The sequence below is a fragment of the Acomys minous genome (assembly GCF_964271855.1).
Source record: "Acomys minous genome assembly, chromosome: 1".
Lineage (NCBI taxonomy): Eukaryota > Metazoa > Chordata > Mammalia > Rodentia > Muridae > Acomys > Acomys minous.
Window position 1 is genome coordinate 69,084,978 of NC_140483.1, and position 18,158 is coordinate 69,103,135.

Here is an 18,158-nt window from a genome sequence, read left to right on the forward strand (position 1 = left end):
TGTGAGCTGCCCAATGTCAGTAATGGGAACCAAACTCCAATCGTTAGCAGGTGCAGCAAATGCTCTTAACCACTAAGCCATTGCTGCAGCAAGGAGTTCCTTGGCTTTTAGGGGGTTTTGCTACCATTAATTTCTTGGTTTTGGTTTTGTTTTTTTGTTTTTGCTATTGTTTGTCTTGCTAGGTCATCCAGACCAGCCTGGGACCTGGAATCTCCTGCTTTGGTCTCCTGAGTCCTGGGATAAAAGGCACAGCCCATGCTACCCAGCTACCCAGTTCTGTGAATAATTAATAATTATTCATTATTTCTCATTGTGCTGCGGTAGTGGTCTGTAATTGATCCAAGAGTACTAATTTGGGCTTTATTTATTTATTTATTTATTTATTTATTTCATGTACTTGTGTATGCACATGTATGTATTGTGGGCAGAGGACAACTTTCTAGCTAGGTCTCTCCTTCAGCCATGTAGGTCTAGGCCTCAAACTCAGGTCATCAGGCTCGGCAGTGTGCGCCTTTTCTGTGAGCCATCTCAGCACCTGATCCACAGGCACTTGGTTTTTGCAGGATGGCCTAGAGGTCAGGATGTAGCTAAGGAGAACCTTGAATTTCTGACCCTGCTGCCTCTACCTCCTACGTGTTGGCAGCACTACAGCTGGCTTATGTGGGGCCGGGGACCTTTGTGCATGCTAGGAAAGCACCCTGCAGACTGAGCCACACCCCCAGCCCACAGGTAGAGTTTTTCAAATGAGGTTAAAATGTTGAGAATACTTTTCACACTTGTAAAACAAACAAACAAACAAACAAACAAACAAACAAAAACCAGGACATCACTCCTTTGTGCCACTATGAATTTTGGCCAAGCAGTAGCTGTCAAGACTTGGCACGCATTCTGCAACTGTCAACATTGCACAGCCTGCCACCATCATGTTCATGTGATGGACTACAGTAACAGCAAGGGGGGAGGGGGGAGGAGGTGAGGAGGGGCAAGAGGGGGGGTAAGGGAAGTGGTTTACTGTGGTTGCCTGGGCTACGTCTCCACAGCTGGCTTTATGTATTATGTCTGGGCTAAGAGTACTTAAAAAAATAAATTACCAAGGTCAAGGTAAACATTAATCCTTGCCCCAGAGCTTGTCCTTGTGGCTTTAAGTTAATGAGCTGAGGTGAAGCAGGAGCGTGCCTTTGGCCTCAAGCCCTGAGTGGTCTGCAGGTCCCACAGGGTGGGTGCTCTGACCAAGTGATGTCCAAGGTATTAAAGTCTCGTCAGCTGGGATTTCTACCCAGATGACCTACTGTTGGCCTGCAGATCCACTGTCTCTGGTGACTCTTTCTACCTGGGCCTGGGCTTGAGATGCAACAGTGGCCATCACTTAACAATTTTGACCTGTGTCTGTGCTCTGGAAATTAACAAATGCCCACTTTCTGTGTGCATGCGTGCACGCATGTGTGTATGTGTCTATGTGCATGTGTGCCTATGTGTGTGTATGTGTGTCTATGAGTATGTGTGTGTGTGCACATGTGTGTGTGCGCATGCACACGCATGTATGCATGCTCATTGGGATATCTACCTTAGCTGTTCCCCACCTTACACTTTGAGGCAGGGTCTCTCACCGTTTTGGCTAGCCTGGTCAATGAGCTCCACCAATCCACCTGTCTCCACCCCTCCCAGTGCTGGATTACAGACAGGTTCACCTTCTCTGGCTTTACATCCACGGGTGTTAGCGATCCCAGCTGAGATCCTGATGCTTGTACAGCACCACTTTACTTACTGAGCCATCACCCTGGTCTTCTGTATTACCAATATACTATAATGGCTATAAGATGTATCTTTGTACATGTATTGTATGTTGGTCATATTTACCACTACTGGTCTCCCTTGTCCCTCTGACATTTTTTTTTTAAATTTATTGTATATGAGTGTTTTATCTGCAGAAGAGGGCATCAGGTCACATTATAGATGGCTGTGAGCCACCATGTGGTTGCTGGGAATTGAACTCAGGACCTCTGGAAGAGCAGGCAGAAGTCTTAACCACTGAGCCATCTCTCCAACCCCTGCCCCCTCTGACATTCTTAATGATCCCCTTGCTCTTCTCAACTCCTTGCCCTTCTACCTTCATGCCTGTGTGCCCCAGTGAGTTTCGTGAGTGTTGCTGGCGGGAGCGTGGATGCGGGGCTGTTTATTGGAGCACGAGCACCTTACCAGCGGCTACACCACTGAAGAAAGTGTCTCTTCCTCCCTTAGAAACTATTAGCTGCCTGGTTTTAAAGCACCATGGCAGAGGGGGGAGTTAAGATGGATAAAAGAGCTGTGAGCTGGCGTTTGCCTTGGGGACAACATTCAGTGGGGTCCAGAGAGAGGTTTTACACAGTGATGGCAGCCTGTCAGGCCACCTTGCAGGATAATGATGGGTCAGTGATGGGCAGGATTGTGCTGTGGCCAGGAGAGCTGAACCGTGCACAGCTCTTGTCCCCTGTTTCAACCTCACTCATGTCAGGACGCCACAGGAGGACTTAGGGGATGACTGAGCCTCTTCATTCTCCTTCCCAGCATAGGTATGCTGAGCCCCCTGTTCTGGTTTTCACTATCAGTCTGTCCCTTTTAAATGGCCAATTGACGGGGCTGGAGAGATGGCTCAGCAGTTAAGAGCACTGACTGCTCTTCCAGAGGTCCTGAGTTCAGTTCCCAGCACTCACATGATGGCTCACAACCATCTACAATGAGATCTGGTGCCCTCTTCTGCCCTGCAGGCAGAGCACTGTATATATAACAAATAAAAATCTTTAAAAAAAAAAAAGACTAATTGAACATCAGTGGCCCAGCCTGACTTGTCAGGGATGAGAAGGTCCCTTGGAACATACAGTGTTCTAAGCCCAGTTGGCATGAGCGATGCAAAGTAGGAACATGTCATTGTGTGCTGCTTGACAGTAGAAGGAACGCCAGCTCACCTGCAAGACTTGAAAGGAGACACCCTGGGAAGGTGGGGGAGGGGAGAAAGGGTGATCCGAGAGGAAAGAACGTTATAGAAAAACACAGGAAACTGAACAGTCTGTACCAAAACTCTAGGTGTGCCCCTAGCCTTCTATGCTGCTTACAGCGTTAGCATTGCACTCTGGTCATTTGCTCTAGGGTCAGAACTCTGGGAATTTACGTTTGAGACACTAACGTAGATGGATTTGTCCATATATGTGAAACAACATGATCAGATAACTGTTGGAAACGGTTCCCGTACTCACTGATAAGCAACCCTCAGGAGTTGGGACCGTAACATAGAGAGCAGAGGCACACCCATGCTGAGCTGGGAAGATGGGGTTTGTGTTGCCTACTCAACTGCACTTGGTGGGCAGAGCAGATGCCTCTGTGGTGGTTCATCTTGCCTGGCAATGCCGGGTTGTGGGATAGGGGTAGGGGCCGGGAAGGAACTTCTTGGTAGGGCATAGGTTTACCAAAGTGGGAAAGCCCCACCCTGCATGTGGGAAGCCCCATCCCATGGGCTGGGGTCCTAGACAGAGCAAAAAGGAGAAAGTGAGCCAAGTGCCAACATTCACCCCTCTGCTTCCTGACTGTGTACGCCATGTGACCAGCCGCCTCATGCTCCCGCTGCCATGACTTTGCACCAGGATGGACTGAGACCCTCAAACCGTGAGCCAAAACAAACCCTCCCTTCTTAAATTGCTTTTGTCATAGCAACAGGAAAAGTAACTAATAAAATGACATTTTCTCTTTGTGTGTGTCTCTGTGTCTGTCTGTCTGTCTGTCTGTCTGTCTGTCTGTCTGTCTCTCTGCCCAACCCCTCTCTCCTTACAGGAATAATTCCAGCTAATGGGAAGACAACAGTAACTGTCAAGTTCACACCCATCGAGTATGGGACGGCACAAATAAAAATCCAACTGTGGATCTCACAGTTCAACTCTCAGCCATATGAATGTGTCTTCACCGGAACCTGCCACCCCAACGTGGCCTTGCCGTACGGCTTCTTCTTCTTCGTGTTTCTTTCTATTCATGTAGCCCAGGCTAGCCTCAGTCTCACTGTGGAACCAAGCTGACTTTGACATTCTGCCTGCAACACCACATCCGGTGCTGGGATTACAGACATGCAACACCACATCCGGTTTAAAGGATGCTGGAGATGGTGTCCAGGGCTCTGTGAATTCAGGACAAGCACTCTATAGCCACAACTGAGCTGTAGCCGTAGCCCCACTTTTTTCTTAACACTTCATCACAACTCCATTCCAATCCAGTTGTGGGCGTTGTGTTGCAGTCCCATCACTGAAGAGGCGGAGACAGGAAGATCATGAGTTCAAGCCTAGCCTAAACTACATAGCAAGAGGCTGCCTTCCTGAAAAGATCTGAGATTTTTTCTCCCTTTTCTTGCTTTTAAAGCTGATAGTGCAGGTCAGCCATTGGCCTCTTGCCTGGCATGTAGGTGGCTCCATGTTTAACACCACGGAAACAACATTTATATTATAAGATGAGTCTACGTAAAAGGCTTTAAGATGTAGAGCCAGGGTGCTCTACCAACTGCGCTAGACCCCAGCCCAGTTGTTTTTGTTTTTCCAAGGAAATAATCATTCTTTTTACTAGGAAAATAAATCAGAGTAATGGCTTCTAAAACAGCAGCTTAAGCTGTTGAAGAGCTACAGGCTAGAAATAAACTATACTAGGTCACGAGGACATTCCCCAGCCTGCTGTGTTTCCCATTTATTATATTCCCGAGAGCTGGTGACATGGCTCCGCAGGTGGAGGTGCTTCCTGCCAAGGCTGATGACTCGGGTCCCACACCTGGGGCCCACACAGTGGAAGAAGAGAGCTGATGTCCTCTGACCTCCACATGCATGTCAGGGCACCCCTAGACACACATACATACATACATGCATACATACATACATACATACATACATATACACACATGCACATAGATGCACACACAGACACACACATGTATTATTTTAAAGGGTGGGATGAAAAGCAACCGCTGGTACATATATGTGTGCATACATACATCGATACATATATGCTAATATACTGATATGAAATTTGTTTTCAGGGACTCCTCTTTTTTGGCACACAAATTTAGTGTAGTTACAACACTGGTCCACAGGTGAATTTTATCAGAAAGAGCATAAAAACAAGAACTTCAAACTAGGGAGGTACAGAGATGGTTCGATGTCTAAGAGCTCTGGCTGGCTGGCAAAGGATCCAGGTTCAGTTCCTAGCACCTGCATGGCACCTCACAACTGTCCTGCAACTCTGACTCCAGGGAACCAGACAGCCTCTTGAGGCCTCATCTTTATGACAAACCTCGAACGGTTGGATTATATACTAATTTCACATCTGTTTTAAACTCTAGATTAGAAGAGTTTAAAAGATTAAATATTCGTTCTAAGAAAGTAAATGTTCCTCCAGAAAAAACAACGTACATACACTTTTACCATGCTCCGGCAGTGGCAAAACCTCGGAAGATAAAGGTGAGGAGGGGGTGGAGGGGCACCCCCAACGCACCCCACCCCCAACGCACCCCACCCCCAACACACCCCACACCCAACGCAATGGGAAGATGGGGAGGGAAGAGCTCACTGCCCTTCCGGTTTGGTCTTCAGGCAATTGAGTATCAGGACCTGCGGTTTCCGACAGACCTGTCCAATCCGTTCGCTGTGGCAACCGTCCTAAACCAAGAGGCAGGAAAGCTGAAGATCAAAGAATTGAAACAAGGTAGCAGTCACGCGGTCTGCCATAAGCCGGTCCCTGGGGCAGAATAAGAGAGAGAAATGTGTCCAGTCACATTTATTATTAACGAACAAAACTCAGTTAGGTGTCTGTTAGGCGGCATGGTTAGAAACTTGTGCGCGTCTGGGCAAGTGACTGATTTGATTACGGGTCGTGATCTCCAACTCGTTCCCGCCTCCAGTCCTGGACCAAGGTGACGAAATCTCCAAAACCAGACAGATGAAGGAGGCGATCTTCGGACAGAAAGTCAGACAGAACATCCTGGAAGAGAGCGAGAACAATCTTAAGTGGTAAATACTGAGGGGTAATTGGCATCCAGTGACAGGGTGGCTGCTTTTATGGGGCGGCCTTTGACGCAGGAGACACGATGACACAATGCAATTATTGAATAAACTCTCGGCGAATTGGATTACTCCTTCTCCTCAGCCAGCGTTTCTGTCTCAGAAGGCATGGCTGGTAGGAGTAATTGATTGTAACTAAGACATGTTGTTTCCCACACAGAAGCGGACAGAGCTGCACAGGGACCTAGGGCAAGCGTGGCCCTTTCTCCCGCCTGCTACTTCAGCCCCCAGCCCTACACAGACCCGGGGTGACTCAGGTGCCCACATCTCAGCCTACCTGTGAGCACCCCCCCCCCATGACACCGGGAGCATAGCAGTCGGGGGCAATCCCGGCAACAGAAGTTCAGTGTGTCGCCGGGCGTGGTGGCACACGCCTTTGATCCCAGCACTTGGGAGGCAGAGGCAGGTGGATTGCTGTGAGTTCAAGGCCAGCCTGGTCTACAAAGGGAGTCCAGGGCAGAGAAACCCTGCCTCTAAAAAAAAAAAAAAAAAAAAAAGTTCAGCATGTCTGGGGTCAAACGGACTCTTTCCTTTCACAGTAGTTTAAACCAGAGAACCCCAGGAGCCATGTGTTCAGTGAGAATCTAGAGAAACATTTGATTTCTTGGAGCAAGTACTTAAACTTGAATATTATTTACTTATTCATTCATTGTGGGTGTGACGCACACCTACTATGACACACCTATGACAGCCAGAGGACAACTTGGTTCTCTCCTTTCACTATGGAGACTCCAGAGACTGAACTCGGCATGTCAGGCTTGGTGGAAGTCTCTCTTTTTCCAGCTAAGCCATCTCACCTGCCTATACTTAATGGGTAGTCTCTTCTAACTTAGAATTTAAAAGTGATACTGCATTAACATACAAGCCAACAATGCAAGGTTTTAGTCACAGGATTCTGTCACTTAAAACATTTTCAAGACTCGTCCACAGTTCAGCATTTAGGACTAGCTCACACTTTTTGTGCCTGAATAATATTGCACTGTGTGGCTACACCACATTTCAGCCACCTGATTGTTTTTACATTTCACCAGCAACACTAGAAAATTGCAGTTTTTCGGTATCCTCAGCAACACCTGTTGTTTTGCATAGCTTAGGTCTGCATTTCCATGACTACTAGTGATGCTGAACATTCAGGTACTTGTGTGTGCATGTGTATGTATGTGTGTGTGCATGTGTGTGAGTGCTTGTGTGAGCATGTGTGTGTGCACATGTGCGTGAGTGCTTGTGTGTGCACTCGTGTGTGTTTGTGTATATGTGTATGTGTGCATGTGTGTCCATGTGTGTGCATGTATGTGAGTGCTTGTGTGTGCACACATGTGTGTGTGTGTGTGTGTGTGTGTGTGTGTGTGTGTGTGTGTTCTTATGGAATCCAGAAGTCAACCTTTGGTGTTCCTCAAGTGCCATCCACCTTTCATTGTTTGTTTTAAATCCTATTGATTTGATTTTATGTGCATTCCTGCTTTGCCTGCATGTTTGTCAGTGCATGTGCGGTACCAGTGGAGGCCAGAAGAGGGTATCAGATGCCCTAGTGGTGTTTTGTACTAGGCCCCTGCTCCCGGGCGATCAAACTCAAGTCCTCATGTTGCAAAGCAAACACTTGGTTGAATGAGACATCTCTCAGGCCCTTGTTTTATTAAATCATAAATGCTGCAGCATGAATCACTCGAAGCTAAACTTCACGTCATGGGGCACATTGTCTACTGTGGAGGCGGCTCCCTCCCGCTTCTCCCCATGCCTTCTTGCTTGTAGGAAATAGCTACAGCACTCATTTAAAGACCATTATTTGTGGATTGCTTCTGCAAGTTGGCTTTCTCTCTCTCTCTCTCTCTCTCTCTCTCTCTCTCTCTCTCTCTCTCTCTCTCTCTCTCTCTCTCTCCAGGCAGGTGCACCTTGGTAAAGATCACACGACTTTCAAGTTTAGAAAAGAGCTCGGTGAGGAGCGGCAAAAAGCACATGAAAAGTACAAGGTCGGGACGGTGGCTGATCTCATCTTCTTTGGCTCCCTGCATCATTTTAATTCCTAGTGAAAGCCAGATGCTGAATCAGGACAGAGGAAATGTGCAGGAAGCTGAAAGCAACGCTGAATGGCAGAGCACTTGCCTAGCATGTGTGAGGCCCAGGTTCAATCCCCAATGAAGGAGAGACAGAGAAAGTGAGAGAGACTGAGAGGATGGGGGGGAGGGGGAAGGAAGGGGGAGAGTGAGAGAGAGAGAGAGAGAGAGAGAGAGAGAGAGAGGAGTGAGGGAGGGGACAGAGACAAAGGAGGGAAGACAGAGGGCTGATAACACATAAACTGCTAATTGTTGGTCAAATGTGTCTATAGAGGACACAAGAGACCTATTCAAGGCCTGCGGCGCGGGGGGGGGGGGGGCATTCAGAAGCCAGTGAGAGGAGGGAGAGAGGGTCAATAAGCAGCAGTTGCAGAGAAAACAAAGCCCTCAGTCAGAGGAGAGCACTCTGTTTCAGGTGTGGTTCTGGGTGTGAGACACACTTTTCCTGTGGTCTACAGAGGATGACAATGAGGGTCCCAATGGGTGTCTGGGGTCACCTAGAGCAGGAAACCAACACATAGCTACATGCTGAGGTGCTGGGGTGAGGCATCTGAAGTATAGGGGACCCAGATCACTCCTCCTACCCACCCACTCCCCCCCCCAAAAAAGCTAAGCTTCATAGTGTGAACTTCAGGGTCTCGGTGAGTAGGAAGGATGCGGGCATGGACAACCTTTTTTAAAAGACTTATTTTATCTGTAATTATGTGTACGTGTGGATGTCTGTGTGTGAGTACGCACCTATGGGTGAAGTGCCTGGGAGGCCAGAAGGGGACATCTGATCCCCAGGAGCTGGAGTTCCAGGCAGTTGTGACCCAACCAAGCCAGTGTTGGGACTGGAACTCCCTCCTTTGCAAGCCCGGCAACCCCTCTTAACTACGAAACCACCTCTCTAATCCCTGGTGGGGGGCCCCCCCCCCCCCGCCAGCCTTTTGGGCATTACCGTATGACGTCATACAAAGTCAGTCAAGTTACAATAAAAGAGAGTCTCATGGTGTTTTGTGGGGGACTGATTCCTAGCTAATCTGGGGGCACTCTGTGAAGCAGGAGGGTCAGAAGTTCAGGGGTAGCCTCTAACACAGTGAGTCCGAGGCTAGCCTAGGCTACACGAAACCCTGCATTTTAATAAATGTTTCCCATGTCTCAACAGTAAGAACAGTGGACGCTTTAGCCTGCCAGCACTCCGTGGCAGGGGATAGGTGGCCCTTCCCCCGGTAGGCTTCCGTTGTCTAGTCAGCTTTAAAGAGAAACTTCCATGCATTTGTCTTTGACTTTAGTGTCTGTATTAATATAAAAATCTAGCAAAGCAGAGGCGACCCTGTCTTAGAGGAGGAGTTTCAGCGACTCAAGACTGAGCGGAGTGCCAAGCGGGTCATCCGAGACTTGGAAGAGGTGGGTAACTTCTCTGATTAAGTGGCAGTTCTTTGATGGTTTGTTTCCAAAGTCACCAATGAGTATTATAGAAATTCCTTCACCAGGAGGGAGGGGCAGTTTTTAGTTTGCTTGTAGGTGGGGGGGGGGGGATGGTGGTGGTACACTTGGGAGGCAAAGGCTGGTGGATCTCCATGAGTTCCAGGCCAGCCTGGTCTACAGAGTGAGTTCCAGAGAAACCCTGTCTTGGAAAAAAAAAATCACAAGTCTCCCCAACACGCATATACACACGCGTGCACACACACACACACACACACACACACACACCTGCCCACAGGCCAGTCTGATCTAAGTAATTCCTCAACTGAGACTGTTTTCTCAGATAACATTAAGGGTGTGGCAAAGCTAAGTAGATACTGCATACTTACAAGTACAGAGTCAAAATTTAGATCTGAGGAGATGGCTCAGTTGGTAAGATTTGTGTTTAATCCCAGCATCCACACGAGAAGCCAGACAAAGCGCCACGTGCCTATAACCCCCACATTGGGGATGCAGAGATAGTCTGTTCAAACAAGTAAGCTCTACGCTGAGAGTCTCAAAGACTGACACGGGGGCTGGAGAGACGGCTCAGTGATAGGAGCCTTAGCTGTCCTCAGTGTGACAACCGAGGTTGAATTCCCAGCACCACCGTGGCAGTTCCAGAGATGGAAGGCAGGTCACTAGGCACGCTGGCACTCTTAATTCTCCTAGCCCCTTGCCGCCCTGGCTTTGCTTGCTTTGACAGAGTCTTGCTAAACTCAACTCATACTCGTCATGCTCCTGCCTCAGCCTCCTGAGTGCTGGGACTACAGATGTACAATACCACACCAGGCCAGAGGGCAAACTCTACAACGTTTTATTCAATGCTCATGCCAAAGAGTTTTTATTTAAATGTAAGATGTACCTATGAGGGGTTTTGGGGGGGGTGTAGTGGGGGGATGTTTGGTTGGTTGGTTTGGGAGAATGTTTTTTGTTTGAGTTTTGGTTTGGTTTTTCTGTCTGTCTGTCTGTCTGTCTTTCTTTCCTTCTTTTTGGTTTTTCGAGACAGGGTTTCTCTGTGTAGACTTGGCTATACTGAAACTCATTCTGTAGACCAGGCTGGCCTTGAACTCACAGAGATTCGCCTGCCTCTGCCTCCCAAGTGCTGGAATTACAAGGGTGAGCCAACACCTCCAGGCTAATGTTTTTATATTCACAGAAAATCCAGGAATTCCATCCTAATTTTGATCCACTTGTTAACAACATGTGGTTCAGCAGGTTCCGGGCACAGAGACGGTTTCAGCAAGCAGCGCGCAAGGTAAGGCTCCTCTCTAGATTGCCGCCTCCGGTTGTGGGCTCATGGTAGTTATCAGCAGGAGGAGACCACACAATGGCTTTTTAGGACTAGAACACTTGAGATGCTGTTCACACCGTGTAGAAATCACCTCTGCAAACTGCCCCACTGAGTAAAGGCTTCTAGCTCCCTTCCTGTTGCTGTGGTAAAACTCTGACCAAAAACAACTTGGAAGAGGGCAGGGTGACACTTTCGGGCCACTGTCCATCATGCGGGAAGGTCAGGGCAGGCACCGAAGCAGGAACGTAGAGAAATTCTGCTTGATGGCCTGTTCGGGTCCTCGCTTGGCTGTGAGATGGGTGGTCTTCCGTCCCATAACAATCTAAGACAATCTTCCACAGATAAGTCTGGTCTGGGGGATCCCTCTCAGGCTCGTCTCTTAGCTAGCCTGGAGTTAAAGCCAGCCAGCCAGCCAGCCAGCCAGGAAAGCCAGCCAGCCGATGCAGTAAGGTTTTCGTGTGGTCGCATATCCCGACCGCCATCATTGCTATGTCATATTTTCTTCTTTATTTATTGGGTCAGGGTCTATACCCCAGGGGAGCCCTGAATTTACTGATCCTCTTGCCTCCACCCCCTGAATGCTGGGATTAGAGGTGTGCACCACCACACCAGGTTTATGGTATGGATGGGACCTAGGGCTTTGTGCAATCCAGGAAAGCACTCTACAGACTGAGCTATACCCCTACCTACTACCTAGTTTCATAATATTTTTATTATGCAGAAAGGAACTTAGCAGTCCCTACTCATCCCCTTCTTCCCCAGGCTTCTGGCAGCCAGTAACTCTACATTCTGTCCCTTATAGACTTCATTTTTTGGGACATTTCATGTAAATGAAATCATCCAGTGTGTGGCTTTATATTCACTAGTGTCATAATGGTCACTCTTTTTCAGCGCCATGTAATATTCCACTGTTGAGATAGACCAGGTTTCATTTGTCTGTCCATGTGTCCATGTCCATAGGCATCTCAGCAATTTTCACCACTTGGCTGTTCTGAGCAATGCTGCTATAAAATTCTTAGACAAGTTAGTGGACACTTGTTTTTCACTCTCCAGGGTATACACACCCAGGAAAGGAATGGCTGGGGGTCATACAATGACTGTAAAGCAATGGGACTTAAGGGTAAATGTTTCATGGAAAACGGGGAAATTCAGAGGTGACACTGGGCTTACTGCTTTCCCCTCAGAGTCCCCTCCTGCTGTGGCTCCCCTCATAGTATGTTATAAGCATGAGTCCAGATCCTTGGCCCCTGTGTAAAAAGTCATGTGTGGATGTGTGGAGGTGTGCCTGTAATCTCAATATTAGAGAGGTCGGAACAGGAAGACCCTGGGCTCAGTGAGAGACCCTGCCTCAAAAAATAAGGCAGGTGTGTCATTGTGAGTTCAAGGCCAGCCTGGTCTCCAAAGTGAGTCCAGGACAGCCAAGGCTACACAGAGAAACCCTGTCTCAAAAACTAATAATAATAATAATAATAATAATAATAATAATAATAATAATAAACAATACCCAGTATTGACCTCTGGCCTTCATGAGCACATGTATGCTTGCACACACATGTACACATGCACACATATGAACACATACATATGCCACACCACACAAAATAGAAAAGTGGGAAGGAAGAAAGAATACAAGTCCGTGGAGCGCTAATACAGTAGGATTTGAGTTGCCACACCTGGCTGCAGCCACACTTCTGTCCCTTACTCTGTCCCCACCCGTGTCTTCCAAGAACATCATCCCCTGCTGTTGACCTGAGCTTCTTTTCCTCCCCTCCGACCAAAAGGCTTCCCTGTCTCCACTACAGTTCACCCTTGTCTCCAACTTGAAGTTATTCTTTCCAATTCCAGATCATGCTTGAACGAAGGCTGCGCCTTATGCTGGGGGCTATCCGAGGCATGGACAAAGAAGGCATAATAAGAAAGCTGTTCCGAGTCAAGCAATCCCTAACTCAAGGTAAGCACTGCTGAAGGATGTGGTAGCCATGACCTCTTAGAGCCCAAGGTCTCTCCTGGATGAATTCAACTCTGGCGAGCCATGTCAAATCATAAATCCGACACATCAATTTCCCATCACCATTATAACAAACTAGTATCAAGTTCACGGCTTAAAATCACACAGGTTCAGGGATGAGACGGTGGCTCAGTCAGTAGAGCACTTGCCTTGAAAATGTGAGGACTTAAGTTCAACACTGGAAGCCACATAGAAGGCTGGGTGTAGTCGTCCCAGTGACAGTGAGTTGGGAGGCAGAGACAGCAAGGCCCCCCCCCCCAAAAAGCTCCCTGGCCACCTAGCCCAGCCCCTTTAAAGAAGCTCCAGGCCAGTGGGAGGCCCATCACATTCAAAAGTAGGAAGTGCCTGAGGGCACCCAAGGTGGTCCTTCCAGCCTCCACATGACACACACAAACACACGCTTGTGTACACACATGAACACACAAATGTCAGAGCTTCTGGGAGATCGGGAGTCTAAAGCCATGGCATCGGCAGGTCGGTTCCTTGTCTTGTCAGCTGTCACTGAAAGCTGCCTGCTTCCCTTGGCTCCTGGCCCCTTCCTCACACACCTGTTACCTCTCACTTTTTATACCAACCCGTGATTTCATCAGCCCTGCCTAGAAAACTAGAGTAATCTCTCCGCTTTCTCCCTTTCCCATGTGTGAATTATGTGTGTAAAATCGCACATTGTTGGCAATGGGGATATGGATATCTCCAGGGCTTATTTCCACACCTACCTCAGATGTCCATGCCAGCGTTGGCCTAAGTGCCTGCCCAATTAGTCACCAAGGTCCACCCACCCTAGACGGAGTAACAGCACCGCGGGAGCCTCGGCTTGCTTCGCAGCTCTGCAGAGACACAAGCTTCTCATTTGCCGGGCGACTTGTTGAACCCTGTGTATTCTCAGCCTAGCATTTCCACCCAAAGCTTTAAGCCTCGTACTGTCTGTTAGTTCGGGAAGGTCTGGTTGTTGGGTCTGGGAACATAGTTCAGTCAGATTTGACTTGTAAGCATGGGGACCAGGGTTTGAGCCCCAGAGCCCAGGTTGAAAAAAAGAAAAAAAAGCCAGGCATGGTGGCACCTGTGTGTAATCCCAGCACTGAGAACGTGGAGTCAGGAGGAGCCTGGGGCTTGCTGGCTGGCCAGCCTCGCCTACTTTGCAAGTTGCAGACTGACTCAAAAAGCAAAGTGGGCGGCCCCTGATGAGTCCTATGGCCTCCTTGTGCAGACCCCCACATGCTACATCCTTGCACATACATGTGTCCACATATGAACTTAGGCATGCAATCCTATATCAAGAAAGGGAGGGAGGTTAAGGGAGAGAGATTCATTCTGACCCTCTGGCCTACAAGCTGCTTCTAAGAAGCAAAAGCCAAGTCATTATTTTCTCACAGTGGATGTATTTTGAGTCTGTGATTCACAGGAAGGACCACAGGCAGCTGTGCCACTCGCCCTGCTTCCATCACCCCCACCTCCCATCCCCCTGCCTCCATCACCCCCACCTTCCCATCCTCCTGCCTCCATCACACCCCACCTCCCCATCCCCCTGCCTCCATCACACCCCATCTCCCATCCCCCTGACTCCATCACACCCCATCTCCCCATCTCTCTGCCTCCATCACCCCCCACCTCCCATCCCCTGTCTCCATCACACCCCACCTCCCATCCACCTGCCTCCATCACACCCCATCTCCCATCCCCCCTGACTCCATCACCCCCCACCTCCCATCCCCTGTCTCCATCACACCCCACCTCCCATCCACCTGCCTCCATCACACCCCATCTCCCCATCCCCCTGCCTCCATCACCCCCCACCTCCCATCCCCCTGCCTCCATCACACCCCATCTCCCATCCCCCTGCCTCCATCACCCCCCATCTCCCATCCCCCTGCCTCCATCACACCCCATCTCCCATCCCCCTGCCTCCATCACCCCCCACCTCCCATCCCCTGTCTCCATCACACCCCACCTCCCATCCACCTGCCTCCATCACCCCCCACCTCCCATCCCCCTGCCTCCATCACACCCCATCTCCCCATCTCTCTGCCTCCATCACCCCCCACCTCCCATCCCCTGTCTCCATCACCCCCCACCTCCCATCCACCTGCCTCCATCACACCCCACCTCTCCATCTCTCTGCCTCCATCACCCCCCACCTCCCATCCCCTGACTCCATCACCCCCCACCTCCCATCCCCTGTCTCCATCACACCCCATCTCCCCATTCCCCTGCCTCCATCACCCCCCACCTCTCCATCTCTCTGCCTCCATCACCCCCCACCGCCCATCCCCTGACTCCATCACCCCCCACCTCCCATCCCCTGCCTCCATCACACCCCACCTCTCCATCTCTCTGCCTCCATCACACCCCACCTCTCCATCTCTCTGCCTCCATCACCCCCCACCTCTCCATCCCTCTGCCTCCATCACCCCCACCTCCCATCCCCCTGCCTCCATCACCCCCCACCTCTCCATCCCTCTGCCTCCATCACCCCCCACCTCTCCATCCCTCTGCCTCCATCACCCCCCACCTCCCATCCCCCTGCCTCCATCACCCCCCACCTCCCATCCCCCTGCCTCCATCACCCCCCACCTCTCCATCCCTCTGCCTCCATCACCCCCCACCTCCCATCCCCCTGCCTCCATCACCCCCCACCTCCCATCCCCCTGCCTCCATCACCCCCCACCTCTCCATCCCTCTGCCTCCATCACACCCCACCTCCCCATCCCCTGCCTCCATCACCCCCCACCTCCCATCCCCCTGCCTCCATCACACCCCACCTCTCCATCCCTCTGCCTCCATCACACCCCACCTCCCCAAGCAGTAGCCACACCCCCTCTCCACAAGACTACCTTCCTTCCATCCCAAAATGCTTTGCAACATTTTAATTACTCTTTTATTCCTCCTTTAGTATTTTACTTCTAATAATTGAAATTTCTAACAAGGAGAAGTGTTTTTTTATAACAAAACAATAAACCTTTTGCATGTGGTTATCTATAAGCATTTAAGTAAGAATTTAGTCACAGGGGACTGGAGAGCCAGCTCAGCAGTTTTTCCTGCAGAGGACCAAAATTTGTTTCCCCACACTCAAATCAGGCAGCTCTCAAGAACCTGGAATGCTAACACCAGAGATTTTGACACCCACTTTTAAGAAAAGTGTAACTTAATAAGCAAAATGAAATAAACAATTTAAACTAAAAAAAGCCAGGTGTGGTAGTGCACACCTTTAATCTCAGCACTCCAGAGGCAGCAACAGGCGGAGGCCTGAATTGGAGGCCAGCCTTGCCCATAGACTGGGTTCTAGGACAGCCAGGGCTACACAGAGAAACCCAGTGTTTAAAAAAATTAATTTAACTAAGATTAATAGAAATAGGACCGAGAATGTTGCTCAGTAGAGTGCTTGCATAGCACTCATGAAGCACCGGGTTTCATTGCTAGCACTCCATAAACTTAGCCAGATGACACACACCTGTAATCCCAGCATGTGCGAGGTGGAGGCAGGAGGATCAGAAGTTCAAGGTCATCCTTAGCTACATAGTAAATTCAAGGCCAGACTTGGCTACACGAAGCTCTGTCTCAAAATTAGAGAGGGACCATACTAGTGTACATATATATTACATGTGTGTATATGTATGCAAGCATGCTTGAGTATGCATAAGTCTGAATTTACTTTCTAAAGCCTACATTAGCACATATTAACTATGCGTAATAATGATTTTCAGTATGGCATTTTCATACATGTTCACCCTATAGCCATCTTTTTCACCTTTCTCCCCCACTTCTGAAGATCCCTCCATTTCAACTAATCCCTCTACTGCTTGAGAGAGAGAGAGAGAGAGAGAGAGAGAGAGAGAGAGAGAGAGAGAGAGAGAGAGACAGACAGACAGACAGACAGACAGAGACAGAGAGAGACTAGAGAGAGAGGAGAGAGAGAGACAGTAGAGTGTGAGAGAGAATGGTGTGTGGTGTACGTGTGACATATATGTGTGGTATGGAGTATGTGTGTGTGTGCCATGTAATGAGTATGTGTCATGTAGGTGTATGGGTATGGATATGTTTATGTGCTAGGTACTGTGTGTTGTGTGTGTATTATATATGTGCATATGTGCATGTATCAGCAGGGGGTATTGTATGTATATGTTTTTGTATGTGGTGTATGCTGTGTATGTTGTGTTGGGATACAGGTATATGGTTCTTCTTGTGACTATATCTATGCATATGTATATTATGTGAGTGTTATGTGTGTGTGTTTGATATGTGCTGTGTTGTGTTGCATATTTGGGGGGTGAATGTGTTGCATATGTTATGAGGTGTGTGTGTGTGTGTGTGTGTGTGTGTGTGAGACAGGAGCATGGCTCCTCATCAGTCACCACACTATCAAAGAAACTAAACACGAGTGTTCTATTGCACATGGCGTTTGGTAAGTACATCACTGAAGATGCTGGTTTCACATAGAAATGCCTTGTGAAGCCCCTAAAAATGCTTGTCTGTCCCTAGAGGAGAATCTCTACCCATCCATGCAGACTGGACCGAGTCAGGATGATTACCCCTGGCACTACAAACTACAGCCTCAGGAGGTGCTGCACTTCACTTTCCCAACAGACTGCCAGAGCTACAATAAGTTGGTGAGTGTCTGTCCTCTATTGCGGGGGAAGCAGACGGATCACGTGGGTTCGGGCAGATTCTTAGACAAGCCGATTCCCAATCCCTCCCTGTCCTCTGATTGGCTCTGGAGGGGGCTTGGGCCTAGGTAACTATGAGTCTTAAGGAACAAGGGAGCACCCACTGCTGTCTGCCCCGGACCTACTGTTTCCATGGGTACCCTGGAGGAGCTCTGGTAACTGGAGCTGCTTGCTTCCCAGACTGAAGGCCAACATGGGCACTGGGCCATGGCCCGTTGCCCTGGGAACTGGACGTGAGAGAAGATGCAGACACAGGGCAGAATGCCCACATGGCCTGTGCTCAAATAAGCCCCCTAGCCTGGCAAATGGAAGGCCAAGATAACAGTAGCTCTTTAATCAGAATCAGACAAGCTAACCCATCAGGCTTGAGATCCTGCCTCCCCACCCCTATCTCTCTCTTGGGGTACAAAGGTACCTCCTCTTCCCTTACGGAGATGATGATTCACTTTAATAAAAGTCCTAATAGTTAACTGGTCTAGAAACATAGCACAAAGACCTCACTTTGATTTCCAGAACCAGGTTTTGGTTTGTTTGTTTGTTTGTTTGTTTGTTTGTTTGTTTAAAGCAAAGCATGGTAGTATGTGTAATCTCAGAGCTGGGAAGGCATAGACAGGCAGCTCCTTGGGGCTCACCGGT

At 49.1% G+C, this 18,158-nt stretch overlaps 1 protein-coding gene across 3 annotated transcripts in view; it reads left to right on the plus strand.

Moving 5' to 3' along the window:
• Positions 1–18,158, plus strand: part of CFAP221 (cilia and flagella associated protein 221) — an 82,419-nt gene that overhangs the window by 42,126 nt on the left and 22,135 nt on the right. For all 3 annotated transcript variants that reach the window (XM_084783433.1, XM_084783432.1, XM_084783434.1), the window contains 9 exons: positions 3,802–3,961; positions 5,345–5,462; positions 5,595–5,706; positions 5,903–6,011; positions 7,942–8,029; positions 9,413–9,502; positions 10,719–10,817; positions 12,699–12,804; positions 17,338–17,465. In XM_084783433.1, the coding sequence (XP_084639559.1) occupies positions 3,802–3,961; positions 5,345–5,462; positions 5,595–5,706; positions 5,903–6,011; positions 7,942–8,029; positions 9,413–9,502; positions 10,719–10,817; positions 12,699–12,804; positions 17,338–17,465 (1,010 nt within the window). The remainder of the gene's footprint in view (positions 1–3,801; positions 3,962–5,344; positions 5,463–5,594; positions 5,707–5,902; positions 6,012–7,941; positions 8,030–9,412; positions 9,503–10,718; positions 10,818–12,698; positions 12,805–17,337; positions 17,466–18,158) is intronic.